The following is a 20810-nucleotide window of genomic DNA, read 5'->3' as shown; positions in this document are numbered from 1 at the left end:
GAACCACACGCTCTAAAAGATGGCTCGTGCCATGCTTCATGCTAAAAGGATGCCTCTTCACTTTTGGGCAAAAGCACTAAATACAGTATGCCATATTCACAATCGTATTTGTATGCACATAGGAACTGTTAGCACTAATTACGAACTTTGGAAAGGAAGAAAACCCAATTTGAAGTATTTAAATTTCTTTGGTAGCTCATGCTATATTCTGAGAGATCGAGAAAATAGAAGGAAGTGGGATTCTAAATCTGACGAAGGAATCTTCCTTAGGTACTCAACAGACAATAGGGCCAACAGGGTATTCAATAAGCGAACTCAAACTGTGATGGAATCGACAAACTTTGTGGTCAACATATAACACCCGCAGTAGAAAATGTTAATGATGAAGAAGGTCAGATATTTTTAGAATTTGAGAAAAATTGTGAAAAAGAAATCTCAGAATCATTTGATCTTGATAAGGATGAAGTTGGTGTTATTAATGCTCCCGACATTGTTAGTGACATCTAGACACCTGCAACTAGAAGATATTGGAGAAGATAACAGTGATAAACCTGCACCATCCACTAGAATACAAAAGGCACATCCTTTTAGTAGCATAATTGGGAACCTAGACTCAAGAATAACTACTCATAAGAAGGAGGGAGTTGATTACTTGAAAATGGTTGGTAACGTATGTTTTACATCACCAATAGAACCCAAAAACGTGAAAGAAGCCTTGAAGGATGAGTGATGGATCAATGTCGTGCAGAAAGAACTAGACAGTTCACTAAAAACTAAGTGTAGACACTTTTTCCTTGCCCCGAAAATGTAAATGTAATTGGAACCAAGTGGGTGTTAAAAAAAAAATGTCTAATGAAAATGGAGTTGTGACTAAAAACAAGGCCAGATTGGTCGCCCAGGGATACACTTAAATTGAAGGAGTTGATTTTGATGAGAATTTTGCTCCAATCGCACAATTGGAAGCTATTCGTCTTCTTTTGGGAATCTCACGTCTACTTAAGTTTAAATTGTTTCAAATGGATGTTAAGAGTGCGTTATTAATGGATTTTTAAATGAAGAAGTTTTTGTTGAACAAGCCAAAGGATTTGTTGATCCAACATGTCTTCAACATGTGTATCGATTTCAGAAAGCTCTCTATGGTCTAAAGCAAGCTCCATGGGCTTGGTATGATTGTTTGGAAATTTTCTTAACTAAGAATGGTTATAATCGTGGTGGAACTGGCAAAACCCTATTCACAAAAAGGGACGCACAGAATTTCATCATAGCTCAAATCTATGTGGACGACATCATCTTTAGGGATTGCCTCTAACTATGGTAGATACCTTTGTTGAACAGATGAAGGGTGAGTTCGAAATGAGTATGATGGGTGAGTTGGCATATATCCTTGGTTTACAGATTAAACAAATGGAAGGATGGATTTTCAATCTCAGAAGAAGTATGTTAGAAATATGGTGAGAAAATTTGGGCTCGACAAAGTTCAACCTAAATGTACCTCTGTTGCTATTCATGCCAAAGTCACATAAGATTCTAAAGCTGAACGTGTTGATGAGAGTTTGTATAGAAGCATGATAAGGAGTTTATTATATCTAACTGCTAGACGTCCTGATATCGCTTTTGCAATGGATGTTTGTGCACGGTATTAGTCCAACCCAAGAACCAGTCATATGACAAGTGTGAAGAGAATTCTAAAGTATGTGGGTATACTTGATTATGGCCTTCTGATATAAATCCTGTTTTAGTTGGATATTATGATGCTAACTGGGCAGGATATACTGAAGATAGAAAGAGTACATTAGGAGGGTGTTTTTTCTTGGGAAATCTTATCACATGGATCAGTAAGAAGCAGAATTGTGTGTCCTTATCTACTGCGGAGGCAGAATATGTTGCAGCAGGTAGTAGTTGTGCTCAATTACTTTAGATGAAACAGATGCTAACTGAGTATAATGTGTTTCAGGATGTTATGACCTTGTATTATGACAACATAAGTGCCATAAACATTTGAAAAATTCTGTGCAACATAGTTAAACGAAGCACATTGACATTAGGCATCATTTTATCCGTGAATTGGTTGAGAACAAAGTATTACTCTTGAACATATCAGAACAAATAAGCATCCTGCAGACATTTTTACTAAACCCCTAGATACTATTACTTTTGAATTGCTAAGGACAGCCCTTGGATTATGTAAACTGTCTTTATAGCCATTAATGTTTGCTCTAATGTATTGGGGGATGTAGGTTGATGATTGGTTTTTGTATTCCTTGATTAAAGCTCTCTTTATTGCAAGAGTTAAAACGTCTACTCTCCTCTATTTAAATCACTTGACGTCTTCTTAGGGTCTCCAAAGTATCTCTCACGACTGCTTTCTTCTCAGTGCTTTTGGGCGTCTCTTATTGTACTCTGGAAGGAGTAGTTCGGTGTTGAGTACTCTGTCTCTTTGTGTTTCCAATGTGGTAGATACAAGAAGTTGATCACGAAATACTCATTAATCTGGGGTAAACCTTAAAAAGTCCTTAAAGCATCGCAATGCTAAGCCTGTTGCTTCCACTTCCAAATGACATCATTCAAGTTGATCCACTTCTGAGGTTGTGCGTGCTGATCAAGGTACTATATCTGCTATAAACACTGAAAATCTTATGCATGCATCCGGTTCGGTTGACGCTGTTGAAATTGGCCCTATGTTGGTGGAGATGATAACTTGCTTTTTGTTGTTTTACTTGGAAGTGGCTCTATCTTCTCTTCTCTTCATGTTTTGTCTGATCATCATAATTCTAATGTCTTCCCTGATAATGTTGAAGGTTCCTTTACTGTTAAATATTCTTGTGTGTTAATCTCTGAGCCTCCTCCCACCTCTCCCATGTATGCACAGGCTACTACTGATGAAAATGTTGAACATAATCCGACTGCCTTGAATCTTATCATTGATGATTCACCTATTGATGAAGCACATGTCTCTCAAAACTCTAATACCAATGTTGGTAAACATATGATTGACAAAAACATTACATTAGACTCTTCAGATGACCATAATGTTACTGCAGAACTAAGCAAGCGTAGAATGAAAAAGACGGTCAAAATGTCTCAGAATTCTGGTCCTTCTTCCAGAAAACGTTCACATTTACCTCCATCCTCTAAGAAATCATTTGTTCGGCTTTCAAGGATCATTCTCATTCATCTTCTGATGCATTTAAGGCTACAGTGGTCCCACGACAAGTGAACACCAGAACTGGCAGAAGAAAGGTTCCTCAGAATGTTCCATCTGTTCCCATTGATGGTGTTTCTTTTCACTGTGAAGAAAATGTCTGAAAGTGGAAGTATGTTATTCGTCGAAGAATTTCAGATGAACAAAATGTTTCAGATAAGACACAATCCTATCTTGCTATCATGCAGCTCTTAAATCAGGCTGGATTGCTGAAGACGGTTTCTCAGCTTTGAACTTTCTATCTTTAACTTATTCGTGAGTTCTCTGACAACTTCCTAATTCGTTCGATGATCCAAGTAGCAGTGAATACAGAAAATTCCATGTTAGAGGTGTTTGTTTTACTATTTCACCGGAATTTATCAATGCGTTTCTTGACCATGATGATACCCCAACCCTTTATGCTCCACGTCCTTCCACAAAAGTTTTGGTGACTGAGCACACTGGTGGCACTTATTCTTCATGGCCTTCTTTTGGTCAGTTGTCTACTGCCACCTTGAGTGTGAAATACACAATACTTCATAAGATTGTATTGCTAACTGGTGTCCTACACACAGTTCTAGCATGTCTCTGTCGCTGGCAAGTCTATTATACCAAATTAGCATAGATTCTCGTTTCAATTTTGGCGTCTTTGTCTACAATCAAGTGTTGCAACATGTTAAATCTCTTGCTACCAAATTACCTATTTGCTTTTCCCATCTTCTATATAGTGTCATGCTCTCTCAGTGCTTAACCATTCTTATTCTTGCGGATGCTCCAGACCCTGCGGCCAAGTGTATCAATCTAAACTATAAACTTTTTAGGGATCCCATGTCACTGACATTGTGCATAACATTCGAACTCCTAGAGCTGATGACATACTCGTGCCTGATGATCTTCGAGCTCCTGAAGGTGGCCTGTTGATTCCTTCTGATCTTGGCACTCGTATCTTACAGGTGTTATCTTTTGAGTCTAGAACTTTGAGCTGCATAATTCGTTCTCTTACAGATCGATGGACAGTTATGGATACTCTGGTTCAGTTATTAAGCTTGTCGTTACCCTCTAATGATGCCCCTTTTACTTCACGACGCCCTTTCTCACCATATGCTTAATTTTCTTCTACTGGTAATCAAGGGTGAGTGGTTGGTTCTGGGGGTTTTTTTTTATGAGGTTTTTTTGTTGGCTTGTTGTTGATGAATGTTTGGTTTTGTGGTTGTTGTTGTTTTGGGGTTGGTTACTGTTTTTTGTTTGTTTTTGTTGCCTTCATGTTGTTAATGATTGCCAACAAAAGAAAATTTTTATGCCAAAGGGGGAGATTATTATTGTTTTTATTTGGCATGTAAATTTTTCTTTTGTAAAATATTGGATCTTTTTCGGTTGACTTTCTCTAGACTGTCCGAATGGTTATTTTTGGAATGATTCTTGTCTTGCTGGTTTTCTTGTCTGTAACTTCCTTGTTGATACTGTTATAAAAGAAAGTATGAGAATGTCTCTTTTAGTTTTTAGAGATGCACTAAATGGTTGATGGTTGTTCTTTGGTACACGACCATTGCTGAAAAGAAAAGAAACAAAGAGGTCTGCAATCTTGTTATGACACATACATAAATCTTTGAAGAGAAGCATTGAGTTTAGGGGGAGCCTAAACATACAAGATCAATAAAAGCTAGGCTGAGAAAAGATCTTGAGATAGGTGACAACAAATTTAGGGGGAGTTTAAATAGATTTTCTATATAAAGTTTACTATAATACATGGTAGTAGTTCTATCAGTTAAGTTATTTCTCTTATAAACCTTTTGAATTATACAGAGCTTCTCTTTAATTTAGGCACTCTGCCCCCAGATGTAGGTAAAGCTATACCAAACTGGGTTAACATATTGGCTAGTTATACGTTTTTTTTTTTTTCAGGTTTCACTCAAAAGGTCTCATACCATTAGAGATAGTTATCGAGACACACTGAACACACCGACACAACTAAGTATAAGGAGCATGGCTCTGATACCACTTGTTAAGGATATCGAACCCTCTAACATATCTTTACAATGACATTATCCAATTTGGGCATAAACCTCGTGCCTTTGTTTCTGGTTATAGCCAAAAGGTCTCAAACCATTAGAGATAGTTGTCTTCTCTTATATATCATGAATTTTCCTCTTATCTGGCCAATATGAGGCTTTGATTACACGTCAACACACATTTAGAACACTTTCAACTTCTTAAAGAGTTTTTATTACGTAAGGGAAATTTAGGACCAAGTGTTGAATCGTTAATGAATCCAATTTAGGATTATAGGTAAAGAAAGGTGGATATGGTGATAATTAAGATTGATTAATTTTGAAGAAGTTTATAAACACGTGAACTTAAACTCTTCGACCAAACCTTGGAGAAGGCAATTGAGTTTAAATTAAGATCTTGGATTTGGAACTACATTAAGTTTGCAAATATTTTTGTCTTCATAAACAGGAAACCTAGAAGTAAGATCTTTGCTTCTAGAAGGGTTAGACAACACATTTTTCTTAAAAATCTCATTTCTAAATCTCAATAACTTTTTGGGGTGTTTGGGCCACCGACTTTATAAGTTAATGTTGAATAACTCAACTCCATCAGTTTACAAATTTATCTAGGAACTTCATCTTCCCATCTTTCTCTCTTTTGCACATTTATCAAGAAACTTTATCCTCACAACTCTACACCCCAAACACAAATTTCCTTACTCCAACATATCAACTCCATACTTCATAACTCAACTCAATGTCCCAAACACCACTTTTAGAACTTTAGTTTTAGCAATGTATTGAAAGAGGTTAGCAAGATAGGAGGGTACCATTTGGTTAAGTCGTTGGAGTTCGGGGCCTAGAGGCTGGCAGTTTGAGATTATGTAACAAGACTCTGCTTGCTAAACAATGTTCGTGTTCGTTCATGAAGCCAAATGTTTTGTGTCACAAAGTTATTTTGAACAGGTATGACCCATACCCTTTTGAGCTTGTAGCTGGCAATGGTCCCAATTGACCTTGTCAAAAACTTTAGAAAGTTATTGCCTTTAGTTTTATTAAATGTTGTGTTGGGAAGAAGGGATTGAGTGTTTACTTTTGAGAAGATTGTTGTGTGGGTGGTAAAACCCTTTGTGCATTGTTCCCATGTACTTTTATCATCTTTTGAGTAAGAAGAAGTATTTTGTGTCCTCCATTTTAACCATCCTCACATTATCTCTCTGTTTTATTTCTCTACATTTTGGACCCTAATTTACCAAAATAAAACATAAAAAACAATCATGTTTTATTGGGAATATTCAAATTAAATATCCTTGTCAAGGATGTCAATGGGTGATCATTGGTTAGATGTTGTCGGTGAAAGCTATTCTAAAACGGTCCTAGGCAAATATACGAAGGGAACAGATAAAAGATATAAGTGGTTTGGTTCAATTCGATTTAGGTATTTAACTATCTAAATATATCTTCTTCGCAATATGATTTACCATTATTAATGATTCTAATGTAAACTTTTAAAGTTGTAAAGACTACTAAGATGTCTCTAAAAAAATAACGTACAATGTGTGTCTCATTTATTTTAATAAATAATGTTGAATTTTTTTTATTAAAAAAAACCATTTCGAAATAAATTCGTAAGGGAACTTAATTCATGGATGCGTAAAATTAATGAAGCGTTTGGTTTAATTTTTAAAGGGTATAATTTTGAAAATAAGTCATTTTAAAAAAAATTGAAGTGTTTGACAACTACCCAAAATATCTTTTGAAACACTTTCGAAATATATTTTAACCAATTTATATATATAAAGATTTAAATGATAATGACTTTTTTGAAAAACATTTTTTCTTTAATAAATCCAAGTGGACCTTAAGTTGATGCATAAAATGAATTGCTAACTCAATGCTTGGTAAAAAATATTAAACTGCTATAAATTAAATTCTTATCTAGTGAAATATTAAACTAACATGAATCTTTAATTTGTTTAGAATCACTAACTTTAAAGATCTATACATGTCAATTTTTGCTAAACTATACTCAATTTGGCAAACTGACCTAAATCGAGTTGTTTCTATTAAATTTACATTTTTCATAATAATCATAAAAGTTGTATATCATTGATACGTCAAATAACTTATTATAATAATTTTTCAACATGAGCATAACTTAGTTGGTATAAAATATGTACCATCGATAATAAGATTTGAAATTCAAATTTTCTCATAGAATATATTGTTGAGCTTTCCTTTTCTTTTTTGGATGTAATAGAGAGAGATAAGAAGTTGGTCATCTATAAAATGGTAAAATGACTTTTTGTAGTATAATCTAAGGTGAGAAACTTTAAATTAAATATTTTTAGTCATTAATATATACTATGTTAGTTGAACTATGCTCGATTATTTATATTATCAGAATTTAAGCTTAGTAAAATTACAAAAGAACTCTGGTGAGTTTTCAAGTAGGAAGGAAATATTTTACAAAAATCCTCCACTCAAAACTCACTCCAAATCTCTTTGCCACTTTCAGCAAAAAATAAAAAAAATAAAAAATAAAAAATGTTTGTTAATTTCTGATAACAATGATTACGATTAATTAAATACAATCAAACTATAGAGAGAATAATAAAAATTTGAAAAGATATGAGTAGATGGTGTCAAACTAAACTCTAAACTTTTAATATAAATTAATACCTTCTTTCAAATTTAGTTTGAAAAATATGATGTGAAACATAAAATTGTTTCAATTCAACTTCTAAATTGTCATAATTAAGTGAATCAATTTAGACCATTTATTAATATTAGATTTGAAAATCGTTCATGCATTCAATTCTAAGACGTATGTTGACTACTTCAAATATTGGATTCATAAAATTGGTGATTAGAATGAATGCATGAACAATTTTTAAAAGAAATCTTATTTGCGAGTCTAATTAAATTGAATCACTTGTGAAAATTTAAGAATTTAATTGATAAAATTATAATTCTCACATGATATTTTTCACACTAAATTTGAAGGAGGGTGAAAATTGATACACTTGCAAAAGTTCATGGTCTAAATTAATATAATTAATAATTTAATATTTGAATTGACACACTTCAAAGTTTAAGTTTAAGGGTATAAAATATAAATTGATCTTTTCCCCAAAAATGTAAAACTATACTGACCAAATTGAAATGAAATACAAACTATAATAAAAGAGTAATATTTAACCTATATAATTCCATATATAAACATAATTTTCCTTGAGATCCTTAGTTCTCTTAAAACAAATGATTTACATTCGCAAAAATAAGGGTGATTCGAAATTCGGGTCCTTTTAGCATGCTTTGTCCTTGTTCATATTCATCCTAGAAAAACTTCTAGGAGGTCACCCTAACATAGGATTACTCTAAATTAAGCACGCTTAACTACAGAGTTCTTATGAATGAGTCACCGAAAAGAAAGGTGTATCTTGTTTTTATAGGTAGTAACTTTCTATTCTTTTAAGTCTTTCTTAATCATACTTTCATGTTCTCAGGATCCCTCTCATTTGGATGTGATATCGGTTCATTCATGTACCCCTCCCGAACTCAGGGTGTTACATGTTCACCAGCTTCCACTTAGTTCGTCCCCAAACCACATTTTACTGGGAGAGGTTTAGCTCTGACACCATCTTTAATAGTATGTGGTTCCATTTCAAAACCAATTGGCTAAACAATGTGTGGTTAAACAAAAGAAATATCCCAAATTGAGTACTTCAATTAATTGTCTTTGTTTTTGGTTTCTTTTCTTCAACAAGAAAACTGACTAAAGTTTATGAGCCAGGAGGTCCTAAGATTTTGAACCTCCCAGTTTTCAAATTTTTGGACTTCTCTTTTGTTAGATTATTTCTGGTTCATTCTACCAAACTTTTCTTTGGTTAATTTTGTTTTTGTTAATCACCACGGATCCCAAAAACTTAAGTGATAGATTATGACAAATTTAATTATATCAATACTTCAATAGTTTTATTCAATTTCGATAGTAACCTTGTATCAGTGAATTGAGAGGAGGGGACATGTGTTTAGGTCTAGGGTTTAGGGAGAGTTAAATATAGTAAGACTCATATTTGAGAGTTGTAAGGAGTAGTATGCTAGAGTATTCCTTGGAAGAATGGTGGGAAAAAAAAGATGGAAGCTAGAGTGAATACCTTGAAGGAAAAGATGGTTTCATGTGATAAGAATAACGGATTTGTGTGATATTATTCACTTTTTGACATAAGTTCTCATGACTTTGCTTTTAATTTTACTAAAAAGGTCTCGTACTATAAAGATAGTCCTCATTTATATACCATAGATCTCATTCTTCTATGACCAATGTAGGATTTTGTTTGTACCCAATAATATCAAAGCCTATTACAATTTGTAGAGGAAAAGGGTAAGACAATGGAGCAAAAATAGCATAAAGCATAGGATCGACAAAGGTGATGGTGAGGAAGTTTAAGGTCGGAATGTTAAAACTAGAGTCCGATCTCCTCTGACCAATTATATTGATAAAATTAAATTTATCGTAACTCATCAACTTAAACTTTTGATCTAAACTGACCTTAATATCTCAAAACTACTCGACAATGATGAGTTATTGTAAGGTCTCTCGATTTTCCAATTGGATCTCAACATACCACTTCAAGATCCTACCTCTTTGGGTTCATCATTGTTAGATCGAATCCCAATTTTTGTTTTTAGACCGATCGAAAATCCATTTGGACATCACGGGTTTCGATACCATATTAGATAACACATGGTTTCATTTCAAAATCAATTGACTACGAAGGAAGTTACTCATCTATCTATAAACATTATAAGGTCCCTCGATTTTTCCAAAGCAAAATCGTAAACAACAATTAATAGATGAATCCAATGGTTTCAATACAAATAAATTTGAAGAGGTTAATGAATGGGTTACCTTCCTTCCAATATCACTGATCAAATCAGTATTTCTTCCATCCTGAATAAATTCATTGGCCAAACTTAGATTAACTAATGAAATGTTAATTAGTATGAAAAAAAGGTAAAATGATAGAATTAATTAACCATAATTTCTGCAACACGGCTGAGTGCTCCTTGAAGTGATTTCTCTAATTTCTTAAGCTCGTCCATCCCCAATCCTTGAAGCTCCTCTCCCTTCATTTGCCTATTACATTTATTCATACAAATTTCTTTCCTTACAAATAATTAATAACAATTTTGTTTCCTTTTTTTTCTTTTCTTCCAAACAATGAAAAATGCCTTGTGGTTTTGCACTCACCTTAGTTCATGGGTCTTTTTCTCAACTTCTTCATTCAACTTTGCTCGAATATTACTCTCGAGCTGTTAAAAAGATAACAATAATATATGAGATAGAAGATTCAAACAAACTAAACGATCTTTTAAAGCAAATAGAGGTGTTTAACTAATGAGCTTCTATGCTCCTATTGACTATATTTAGGCTTCGTTTGATAATGTTTATTACTTTTAGTTATATGTCTTTGAAATTTATACTTTTTATTGAAGAAATACCTCAATTTCTAAAGTTGAAAACAAGTTATTGGAAATTACTTTTTGTTTGTTTCTAAAACTTGATTTGGGTTTTTAGATATGAGTGTAGAAAGTGGATAACAAAAAATAGAAACTTATACTTATACGTGAAAATAGTTATTATAAGTTTAATTTTCAAAAACATGAAACATAAGAAACTTATCAAACAATGTCTAGTTTCTTGATTTGTCCTTTTGGTTCGAGTTCTTTATTTTAAAAGATGGTCATCTCTTGTACTTAATAGGTTAGATTATAAGTTTATTCCTTAAAATTTCGAATTAGTTTGTGTCTAATAGATTCTTAAATTTAAAAAGAAATGTCAAATAGATCCTAAACATTTAATTATTTCTAATAGCTTGGTCTCAACTTAAAAAACTATATGATATGTCCTTAAACTTTTACTAACGGATATTTCTAAGACTAAAAAACTTTTCATGTATAAAATTACAAGTTTAGGTTCTTCTTTGACATAAAATTTAGGTCCCGTTTGATAATTATTTCGTTATTGGTTTTTAGTTTTTGAAAACTAATCTATTCCCTCCCAATTTCTTACAATTATTTACATCTTTCTTGAGTATAACGGTTGAATTCTTTACCAAATTTTAAGAACAAAAACAAATTTTTAAAAAGCTACTTTTTTAGTTTTCAAAATTTGACATAGTTTTTAAAACCATTGGTTAAATGTAGATAACAAAAGAAGAAAATTAGAGGTGAAAGTAATGTCTATAGACATAATTTTCAAAAACAAAAACAAAAAACTAAATGATTACTAAACGGGGTCTTAATTTTTTTGTCTAATAAATCTATTATCTCTAAAACGTTGAATATTCTAAGGGCCTATCATATATAATTAATATTCAATCATCTATTCGACAAAAAAAATTGAAAGTTTAATGAACTATAATGGCCTAAACACAAATTTAAAAGTTTCGAGAGTAGACTTTTGAATTAACCTATTCAGTAATAACATTTCCCATTAATACATGTCACCTTTACATTTCATTAAGTATACGTTTCTACAAGAAATTCAACATTCTTGAATTAGAATTTTGGTAGTGGGTTTTCCTTAAAAACTTCAATCTTTTCAAAATTCTACCAAGATCTAAATAAGTTTTTTTTCCTTTTTTTTAATATGCATTACAATTTTGCCCTAACTAGGTCATTTCAAAGCTGCTGCAACAACAATCTTATACTGTAAGATGTAATTTTGAGGAAATAATCACTTTATATTAGAAAATATAAATCAAGATTTTATGAACTAAGTAGATGTTATTAATTACCTGCAACTCAACTGATGGTTCATTCAAATTGGGAAGATTCTCTGAATTGACACTATTATGCCTCTCAAGTATGCTCTGAATGCTTTAGAAAATGGGAAAAAAAATTACTAAAGTTATAATATATTTAAATGTATACATAATATTTTAAACAATTTATAACAAGAAAAACATTCACAATAAAATTAAGTTCAATAACATTGTTCAGACAAAGAGAGAGATTGCAAGTCTCTGTAATTTATAAAACTAAAGAAAAAGAAAAAGAAAAGGAAGAAAAAATGAGGGTAATTAGTAAAAAAAATATATATATATATAGTGGGAGGTAATTAGTAAAAGAAGAATGAGAGTAGTGATAAAAAATTATATAGATTGTGAAAGAGAATAATTAGAGATTAAAGGAACCTTTTTAAGATACTTTGTGTTTTGTGATTTATTTTATCTTTTTTAAAATTAAAATTTTAAAAATAGACTTTGTTGATAATTATTTATAAATTACTGTTCTCTAAGAAAATGTAGTTAAAGATAAAAGTTGCATTTGAAAATGCATTTTACAAAAATAAATTTTAATTTAATATGCTATTTTTTATAAGTAAAGTTTAAGATAATTATTTTAAATAACAAAACTGTCAGAAATATTTATAAATATAACAAAATATCATTGTCTAACCGGATCTATCACTCATTGATAGATGTCTATCAATATCTATATATCACTAATATATAGTGATATTTTACTATAATTATTAAAAATAAAAAGTTTACTCATTTTCCTATATTTGAAAACAATCTTAAACTTTACTAATTTATTTGACGTTACCTAGAGAATAAAAAAGAGAAATTGATGCAAGTATATCATTTATCTAAATTAAACTCCACAATTATTTAAAATGGGAATTTATATCCTATTGATAATAATTTTAAAATTAGAAAATCAGACTGCTTTCAGAATTCACTTTATGAATTTATCTTAAAATTAGGAAAATAATACTTTGGTCCAGTAATTTTTTTTTGTTCACTTTGATGACTGTAATTTCAAATTGATCATCATTTTAAACCTCATATTTTCAACTTTAATTTATTTTAGTTTGTATATTTTTAAATGTTCGTTTTAATTCCTTTACTCTCAATAAAGAAAAAGGCATGATAGACACAAATATGAAGAAACTGATGAATCATTTAACTAAGGATATCTTTATATAAATTTACAAAAAGATAACCATAGAATACCAATTGTTAAGAAACCATAAATGTTAATAAACGCTCATAATTTCCAAAAAAACTCAAAAGGCCACCATTGATTACAAAAACCAAATGTCACAAATAAAGTTTAATATTAAAACCTTTCATGTTCTCAACATAAACTCGTTTCTTTAATTTTTTTTTTTTTTTGAAAAAAACTTGACTTTATTTTGATCTTATACTTTTTTATCATTTTTTAGTCGCTTAAAAATAAAAATATGTGAGGGGCCAAAGAAGTCAATATTAAAAATACATATATCAAAATTAACCAAAATTGAAATCTAAAAAACGAGAAGAACTAAAACAAAAAATATAGGAATCAAAGTAGTATTAAACATAAAAGTTACATTAAAATTAGAAAGGACAAATCTCAAGGAAAAAAGAAAAATCTAATCAAATGAGCCTAATTAGTTTGAGATTGTTTAAAATAAACTGTCTATAGGCCTTAGGCCCTATTTTGTTTACTAGATTTGAAAGATTTTGACAAACATATATAAAAAATATATGTTTATTTGTTTAATTATGCTATCCATCACATATGTTTATTAATTCAAACTTCAAAATTGATAGTATAAGTTCATGTCAATTGAACTATACTCATATTAGTTATTATCTCAAACATTCAAATCTTTATTCTTTTAATCGCTAGATATTTAATATTCATACCACCAATATTGCAATATTGGTGATTTAGAAAAACCCTAACAAGAGTTTACAAGGATTTGATTTTTATGATTGAATTAAAGTAACTACTTTTCTCAATTACAATCTTTTGATTATTTTGCAAGTTACAATCTTTTCAATTATTTTAGATGACTTTAGGGTTTTTTTTTTTGGCAGACCAGAGATCTCTATATTTTTAACATATTTAATGTAGGGATTTGGATAATCATAAAGGTTATTAGGGTTTGATGATATGAAATTCTTAGCAGTATGTTTTTGTTGTAATTCTGAGCAGTAATTCATGTTTCAATATTTGGTTTGTTGCATTTTGTGATAATAATGTTTAGAGTTTTTTTTTCCTATGAAGATAGAATAAACATGGAGCTAGCAAAGATTTGAATCAAGAAAGAACAGCTACCTTAACCATTGATGTTAGCAGGTAATGTCTAGCTTAATTAGTATTGTATTTTAATATGTTCTTTTTCAGGATATTTGTGGAGTGTGCCATTGTTTTCCCTCCAATTTGGGACTTTTTCAGGAAAGTTATTTCCTCTTCATTTCTCTAACTATTTTATGTCTTGAAATACCTTGAATCTGATATATGGTACTTCGAACGATACGATTACGTACTTGAGCTGAGTGCAAAACTACTCGGACATTTTTCATTCTTTTGAAAGAAAGAAAAAAGGGAAGAACATAATTATTCATTTGTAAGCAAAGTAATTTGTCTTTTGTGTGAATAGATGTAATAGGCAAATGAAGGAAGAGGAGCTTCAAGGATTGGGGATGGAAGTGCTTAAGAAATTAGAGAAATCACTCCAAGGAGCACTCAGCCGTGTTGCAGAAATTATGGTTAATTAATTCTATCATTTTACCTTTTTTTCATACTAATTAACATTTCATTAGTTAATCTAAGTTTGGCCAATGAATTTATTCAGGATGGAAGAAATACTGATTTGATCAGTGATATTGGAAGGAAGGTAACCCATTCATTAACCTCTTCAAATTTATTTGTATTGAAACCATTGGATTCATCTTATTAATTGTTGTAGGATTTTGCTTTGGAAAAATCGAGCGACCTTATAATGTTTATAGATAGATGAATAACTTCTCTCATAGTCAATTGGTTTTGAAATGAAACCCTGTATTATCTAATATGGTATCGAAACTTGTGATACCCAAATGGGTTTTCGGTCGGTCCAAAAACAAAAATTGGGATATGATCTAATAATGATAAACCCAAAGAAGCAGGATCTCGAAGGGGTTTGTTAAGATCTAATTGGAAAATCAAGGGACCTTATAATAACTCATCATTATCAATTGATTTTAAGATAGTAATTAAAAGAATGGACAAATTTTCTAATTTAAGGTCTTTTTAGATCAAACAATTATTTAAGAGCTCTCTAACATCCTTAGAACTCTTCTTGAATCACTAATTAACCTACAAGTTTAAGTTGATGGGTTATGATGAATTTAATTTAATCACTATAATTAATCGAAAGGTTTAGAGAAGTGCACTATACAAACTCTCTAACTCTAAAGGCGCATCGGATCCGTATTCTAAATTTTCTCTCTAATAAAATTGCTACCTCCGTCTACCCGTAGATATAATTAACACACTATTAGTGAACCATATAAATCTGTTTGTCCATTCTCTATTGATTTTCGTTTTTCTATTTTCTTTATTTGTCAATTCCATAACAAATCGGTATCAGAACCTAATTGTTATGGCTTGAAATTCCGCATTTGTTCGACAAACAAAGATGTCTACCATAGACATGAAAATAGATAAATTCACAAGGAAGAAAAATTTTGGTCTATGACAGATCAAAGTGTGTTCCTTGTTGAAGCAGTAGGAATTGTGGGCGCTATAAGTAGATAGTTCAAAGAAGGTAGCTGCAGATGACGAAGAATGGAAGACTTTGGATGAGAATAGATAAATTCACAAGGAAGAACAATTTTGGTCTTGGCAAATCAAATCAAAATGTATTCCTTGTTGAAGCAGTAGGAATTGTGGGTGCTATAAGCAAATAGTTCGAAGAAGGTAGCTGCAGATGACGAAGAATGGAAGACTTTAGATGAGAAGGCCATTCGATTATTATGCTATATTTGTTGGGTTTTTTGGCAAAATATTAGAAGTACAGTTGTCCTACACCTAAAAGATTTAGGAAAAGTCATGGGCTTGTCCTACATTGAAAAGGTTTAGGAAAGTCATGGTCTTGTCCTACATCAAAAAGGTTTAGGAAAGTCATGGGCTCCGAGTCTATAAAAGAAGTACATGCCTTTGGTTTTAGTCGTCCCAATTAGAAACACTTTAAGCTTAATGTGCTAACTCTAATTAAATTCCTTTTGTATTATCTAGTTTAAGAGTGGGAAAAAAAGTGTTAGTAATCAAAAGCCTTGAGAGAATGCTATTGTAATTAGGACTGGGAGAGAGAATTATTTTGTGTTATTGTAACAATTTTTCACATAGTGGATTTCTTTTTGATAAACCGTGGTTTTTTTTTAGTTGGAAGTTTTCCACATAAATTCTTGTGTTTCCAATTTTATTACTTTCTTTTAATTTCTCTGTTATTTTCTGCTTATTCCTACGGTAGAAGTGGGAAGTTTTTCCCAACAATGTTTGGCTAATGACGTCATCATTAAGGTCGTAGATGAAAAAACTATCGCTAGTCTTTAGTTGAAGTTGGAAAGTATTCACATGATGAAGTCTTTAACTAAGAAGGTGCTTCTAAAGTAACGTATGTTCAGTCTAAGTATGCAGGAAGGTGCATCCCTTAGAGATCATATATGTAAACCCCTAAATTTATTTTACTAGTTAATCATGTTTGAGTCCCCTTAATTACATGTTTAATTACCCTATTATGTGCTTTAATCTATGTATGCATGTAGTTATAATGTTTGTAATAATTGAAACGATATGGAAGTTATAATGAGTATGTGTGTGAGGTAGAGATGAAGAAAAATTCTCTAAGTCTTGAAATGGGATGCTCTCGGGTAGTAAAGAAAGCCAACACTTAGACAAAATTTCAGAAAGCTAAGGTAGGTGAAGGTAAGGGCGATGCCAGGTTGAAAGGGAATTAGGAATTTTCCTAAGTGTTGGAAGTTGTGCTCTCAAGTAAGATAAGAGCTAGCACTTAGAAGGAAATCCGAAATGTAGAAGTGAGGAACGCATAAGCGTCTGTAGACTTAAGAGCCTAAGGGTAGAGATTGGCTAAGTTTAATAGGAGGTATGTGTCAAGGGCCACATAGAGGTTAGTAAAGGCCTAAGGTGGATAGTATGCAGGCAATTGAGGTTGCCTAAGTGAACACATGGTAGACAAGGAGTGCTAAGACATGAGAGGTTAAGGGAGGTATCGGTGAGTTGCCAGTGTATGCGTTGGCTAGCGATGTGTGAACAAGAGTGTGCGACATTAGCTGTGGTTTGCGTTGGCCGAGGAGGAAGGCTAGCGGAGACGCCAACTTGGGCATTGATGAAGGACTTAAGCATTTAGCTTAATCACCCAATTAATGGGCTAAGTGGCATGCTTAGAGGTCACAAATAACGATTAGTGTGCTAGGTGTAATCTTAAGAAACTAGCTGATCATGCAACCTTAGTATAAAAAGGATTTTAAAGTTGAAGAGCTCAGTTTGGACATTTAAATCGTGCTAAGAGAGGAGAGTTGTGATCAGTCTGAAGCTTGAACGTTGAAGGAGCTGAAACGGGACTGCTAGAGAAAAATTTCAATGGATTGGAGCTAAAGGTTGAGAAATTTCTTTAAAGGTTCAAGAACCTAAGGCCACACGGATGAGTTGTAAAACTTGGTAAATTTCGAGCTTGTAAAGAAGAATAAAAGGTTGTGATTCTAAGGTAAGATAGTTAAGATGTTTGGGAATAAGTTCTTAAAAGAAAATTTCATGAGATTTAGTATGGAATTTAAGTTATTCAAGTTGAAAGTGAAATCTGGAATTTTGGTTAGATGAACAAGTAAGCAGTTGCAACCCACGCATAAGTAAGCAGCTGATCGACATAGGCTAAGTGTGGACAAGCATGCATTACATAGCCGAAGTCAACACGTTCTAATGCCTAAGAGCCTCTTATGTGCAAGCTGCCACCCACCTATTTAGTCGCAAGGTCAAAATTTGGTTAAGTGTGGTAATGCGTTACGTATAATATATTGAGGATGCGTCAAGTAAAAAAGAGGAGTAAGATGATGCGTCGAACTAGGTTTGAGGCTTAGCATGCATTACTTGAATAATAAGTTAAGCTCGAGAGGGAGCCAAGACATTAATCAAAGACTCTTGTTATTCTTACAAGGCAAACATGTATAGGAGAGACTTACAATCCTTTAAGAAAGTAACCTAAAGATTGTGAGTGACTAGTTTTCAAAATATTTACTAAGTGTTTTACTTATGAATTTTCCAACACATAATCAGATTTATCTTGATTTTCTAATGTATGTTTTAAGTATTGGGAATTGTTTCTGGACGCATGTTGATGTTTTATAGATAGATTTTACATGTAATTTTCATTCGTTCCACTTGAGTTTTATGCCATGACATAGCATTGAAATGAGTTATTTACTGATTTCCTTAAGTATGATAAATATGTTGTTTATGATGTTAACATGTATATTTGATATGTAAAACCTACTCTTGATCATTTGGTATCGAAGGTGTGGTAAGGTACCCAGTTATATGACGATCCTTGCTACCAAAGATATGCTAAGATAAACAAGATCCTACTCAGTTCTACGTGCACGTAAGATCTATGTTATTGACGTTGATGACATCGAGGAAAAGGGCTCTCTTCAACTAAGTTTACTAAGGATTGGGCAAAAGGGCTCTCCCACATGTTCAGGCAAAGGAGTAGATGAAATTTTAAAGGAAATGTTGATGAGCGTAAATCTAGGATTTTACATGCTATGATTTCATATTTTTACATGAAAATGTGGATATAGTTTTGGGAACATGTACAAAAGATTCTTTTATTATTATTATTATTTTGTTAAGAAACATTTCATTGGTGAATGAAATATCTAAAGAGTGCGATAGGGATAGACCCAAAGATGAGAACACCCAATAAGCCAAAAGCATAACCCAAATAGTGAAAGATACAACCAAATGGGAACAAGGGGAGGAGGATAAAAATATACAAGCCAATCAATAAATGATAAAATACAAATGAGACAGACTAGACAAAAAGAAAAAAAAAAAGAACAACATAGTGATCCATTTTGGTGAAACAAATCAAATGTGATAATGACCAAAACTTTTTGAAGCTCATCGGTGTAGAAGAAGATCCATAAAAATCAGAACTTTCAGCCAAAAAAAAAAGAAAAAGAAAAAGAAAAAGCCTTGTTATAATGATCTAATGTCAAGTTGAAAAGGATTGGAATGCTTTTTTGCTGAAATCACCTTTATGCAAAGGCCAAGTTCTCTAAACTATGGAGCCAATGTCATCCAATGTAGGGTTGGGTTGAAGGAGTCAGCAGATGGATGGTAAAAATCGTACCATTCTTCTTCTATGTGTAGGGAGAAATCGGTGGAGTAGGAATGGAGATAGAAAGGAAGGCATTTGTGTTAGCTTTCAATGGCAAAGCAATGATGGCAGTGGCGTGCTTGATACCGAGATGAGGGAGGAAGATTGATGGATAGATGGATGAAGTTTAGGAGGGGAGAAAGAGGAGTTTTCAAGAGGTGGAGAAGTGTGAGGGGCTATTGAGATGGGTGGTGATATCATTTGATGGGTAAGGTGAACATGGTTTGGAAGAAAGAGGCGGAGAGCAATGTATTTCGGATAGTTACTTAAGGCGAACATCAGATAGGACAACCAATTGGGAAGGATGGAAAATGTCAATAGAAGGCTGGCATAATTCAGACACAGTATATGGAGAAGTTAGGTTTGGTAAATTATTGGCGTGTTTAGCAAGGGTTGGCATTTAGAAGAGGATAAAGCCAGATCTAATGGAGAAATTTCAGATGAGACAGTTGTTGATAAAAGGATAGTTGGGATCGTCTTTATATACAAAAGATGACTAATTTTATAAAATGGCTCTAGATTAAATGCTAACAATGTCTCTTTTATTAAAGGAGATGATGACTTCATCTAAAGAAAAACAAAATTCATTCTCATTGTGTATTTGTTTTAATTGATAGAGAATATATTTGATGCCAAAAGTTCTATAGGTTTACACATCATTGATTTGATAGTTATGCAAGATTTGTGTAGAGGAAGTATATCCATGGTCGAAAAACTTTTAGATGAGATGAGTAGATCGAAGTTCCAAGTGGTTTACTTTGATATCAAAGTAGGTTATAATTCTATGAGTTGAGAATTATAATTGTTATAGGTGAATTTGAACCTAACAATATAGGCTAAAGGCCAACAAATACCAGGTAGAATAAGTCCAAGATCTTTATCAATGGAATTTGGCTTAAATAAGTCCAAACTCAACTAACCACTGGGGTAATAAGATTTAATCCTAACTTATTTAAGATTAGAAAAAGTCACATCCTAATTCTTGGGATTATGAAGAACCCTAAGTCAATCCCTCTATAAATACATTATTATAGCTCCGTATGAGGTAACTTAAACTTCTAAGTTATGACTTATTATCTATTTCTTACTTTAGCATCGAAGCCATTTTCCTTTAGTTTTGCAGGTATCTCTTTCCCAAATAAAATTGTCATCACATGAAAGTCAAGTGCATTTTCTATTATCTGAATTTTAGGATCAACAATAATGAGTCAATGAAGACAATAGATGTGATATAAGTGGTAGTTTCTTCAACTTCAGCCATCTTCTTAAAATGAAATGGAATTTGTTAGGTTTTTTTTTTTCTTTTGTAACGATTAGAAGTTGAAAAAGTCTCACATGAGAAAAACAATAATTTATGTGAAAAAAATTCTTAATTATATAATAATTACAAATTGCAATGTTTTAAGGTAAATGT

General features: G+C 32.1%; 1 protein-coding gene across 10 annotated transcripts in view; it reads right to left on the bottom strand.

The window, feature by feature from the left end:
- The window catches only part of LOC120077079 (MADS-box protein SVP-like), a 61340-nt gene that overhangs the window by 7979 nt on the left and 32551 nt on the right, over positions 1-20810 (bottom strand). For all 10 annotated transcript variants that reach the window (XR_016529733.1, XR_005481727.2, XR_005481725.2 and 7 more), the window contains exons 3-6: positions 11976-12057; positions 10427-10488; positions 10213-10312; positions 10085-10126 (exon numbers count right to left, since the gene is read on the bottom strand). Coding sequence is in view for 6 of the 10 variants with exons in the window: in XM_090313971.1 (XP_090170097.1) it covers positions 10085-10126; positions 10213-10312; positions 10427-10488; positions 11976-12057 (286 nt within the window). In the remaining 4 variants the exon portion in view is untranslated. The remainder of the gene's footprint in view (positions 1-10084; positions 10127-10212; positions 10313-10426; positions 10489-11975; positions 12058-20810) is intronic.

This window comes from Benincasa hispida, chromosome 5 (assembly GCF_027475165.1).
Source record: "Benincasa hispida cultivar pf3 chromosome 5, pf3_genome.v1.1, whole genome shotgun sequence".
Taxonomy (NCBI): Eukaryota; Viridiplantae; Streptophyta; class Magnoliopsida; order Cucurbitales; family Cucurbitaceae; genus Benincasa; species Benincasa hispida.
The sequence above is the reverse complement of the archived record's forward strand: the minus strand, read 5'-3'. Positions and strand labels throughout refer to the sequence as shown.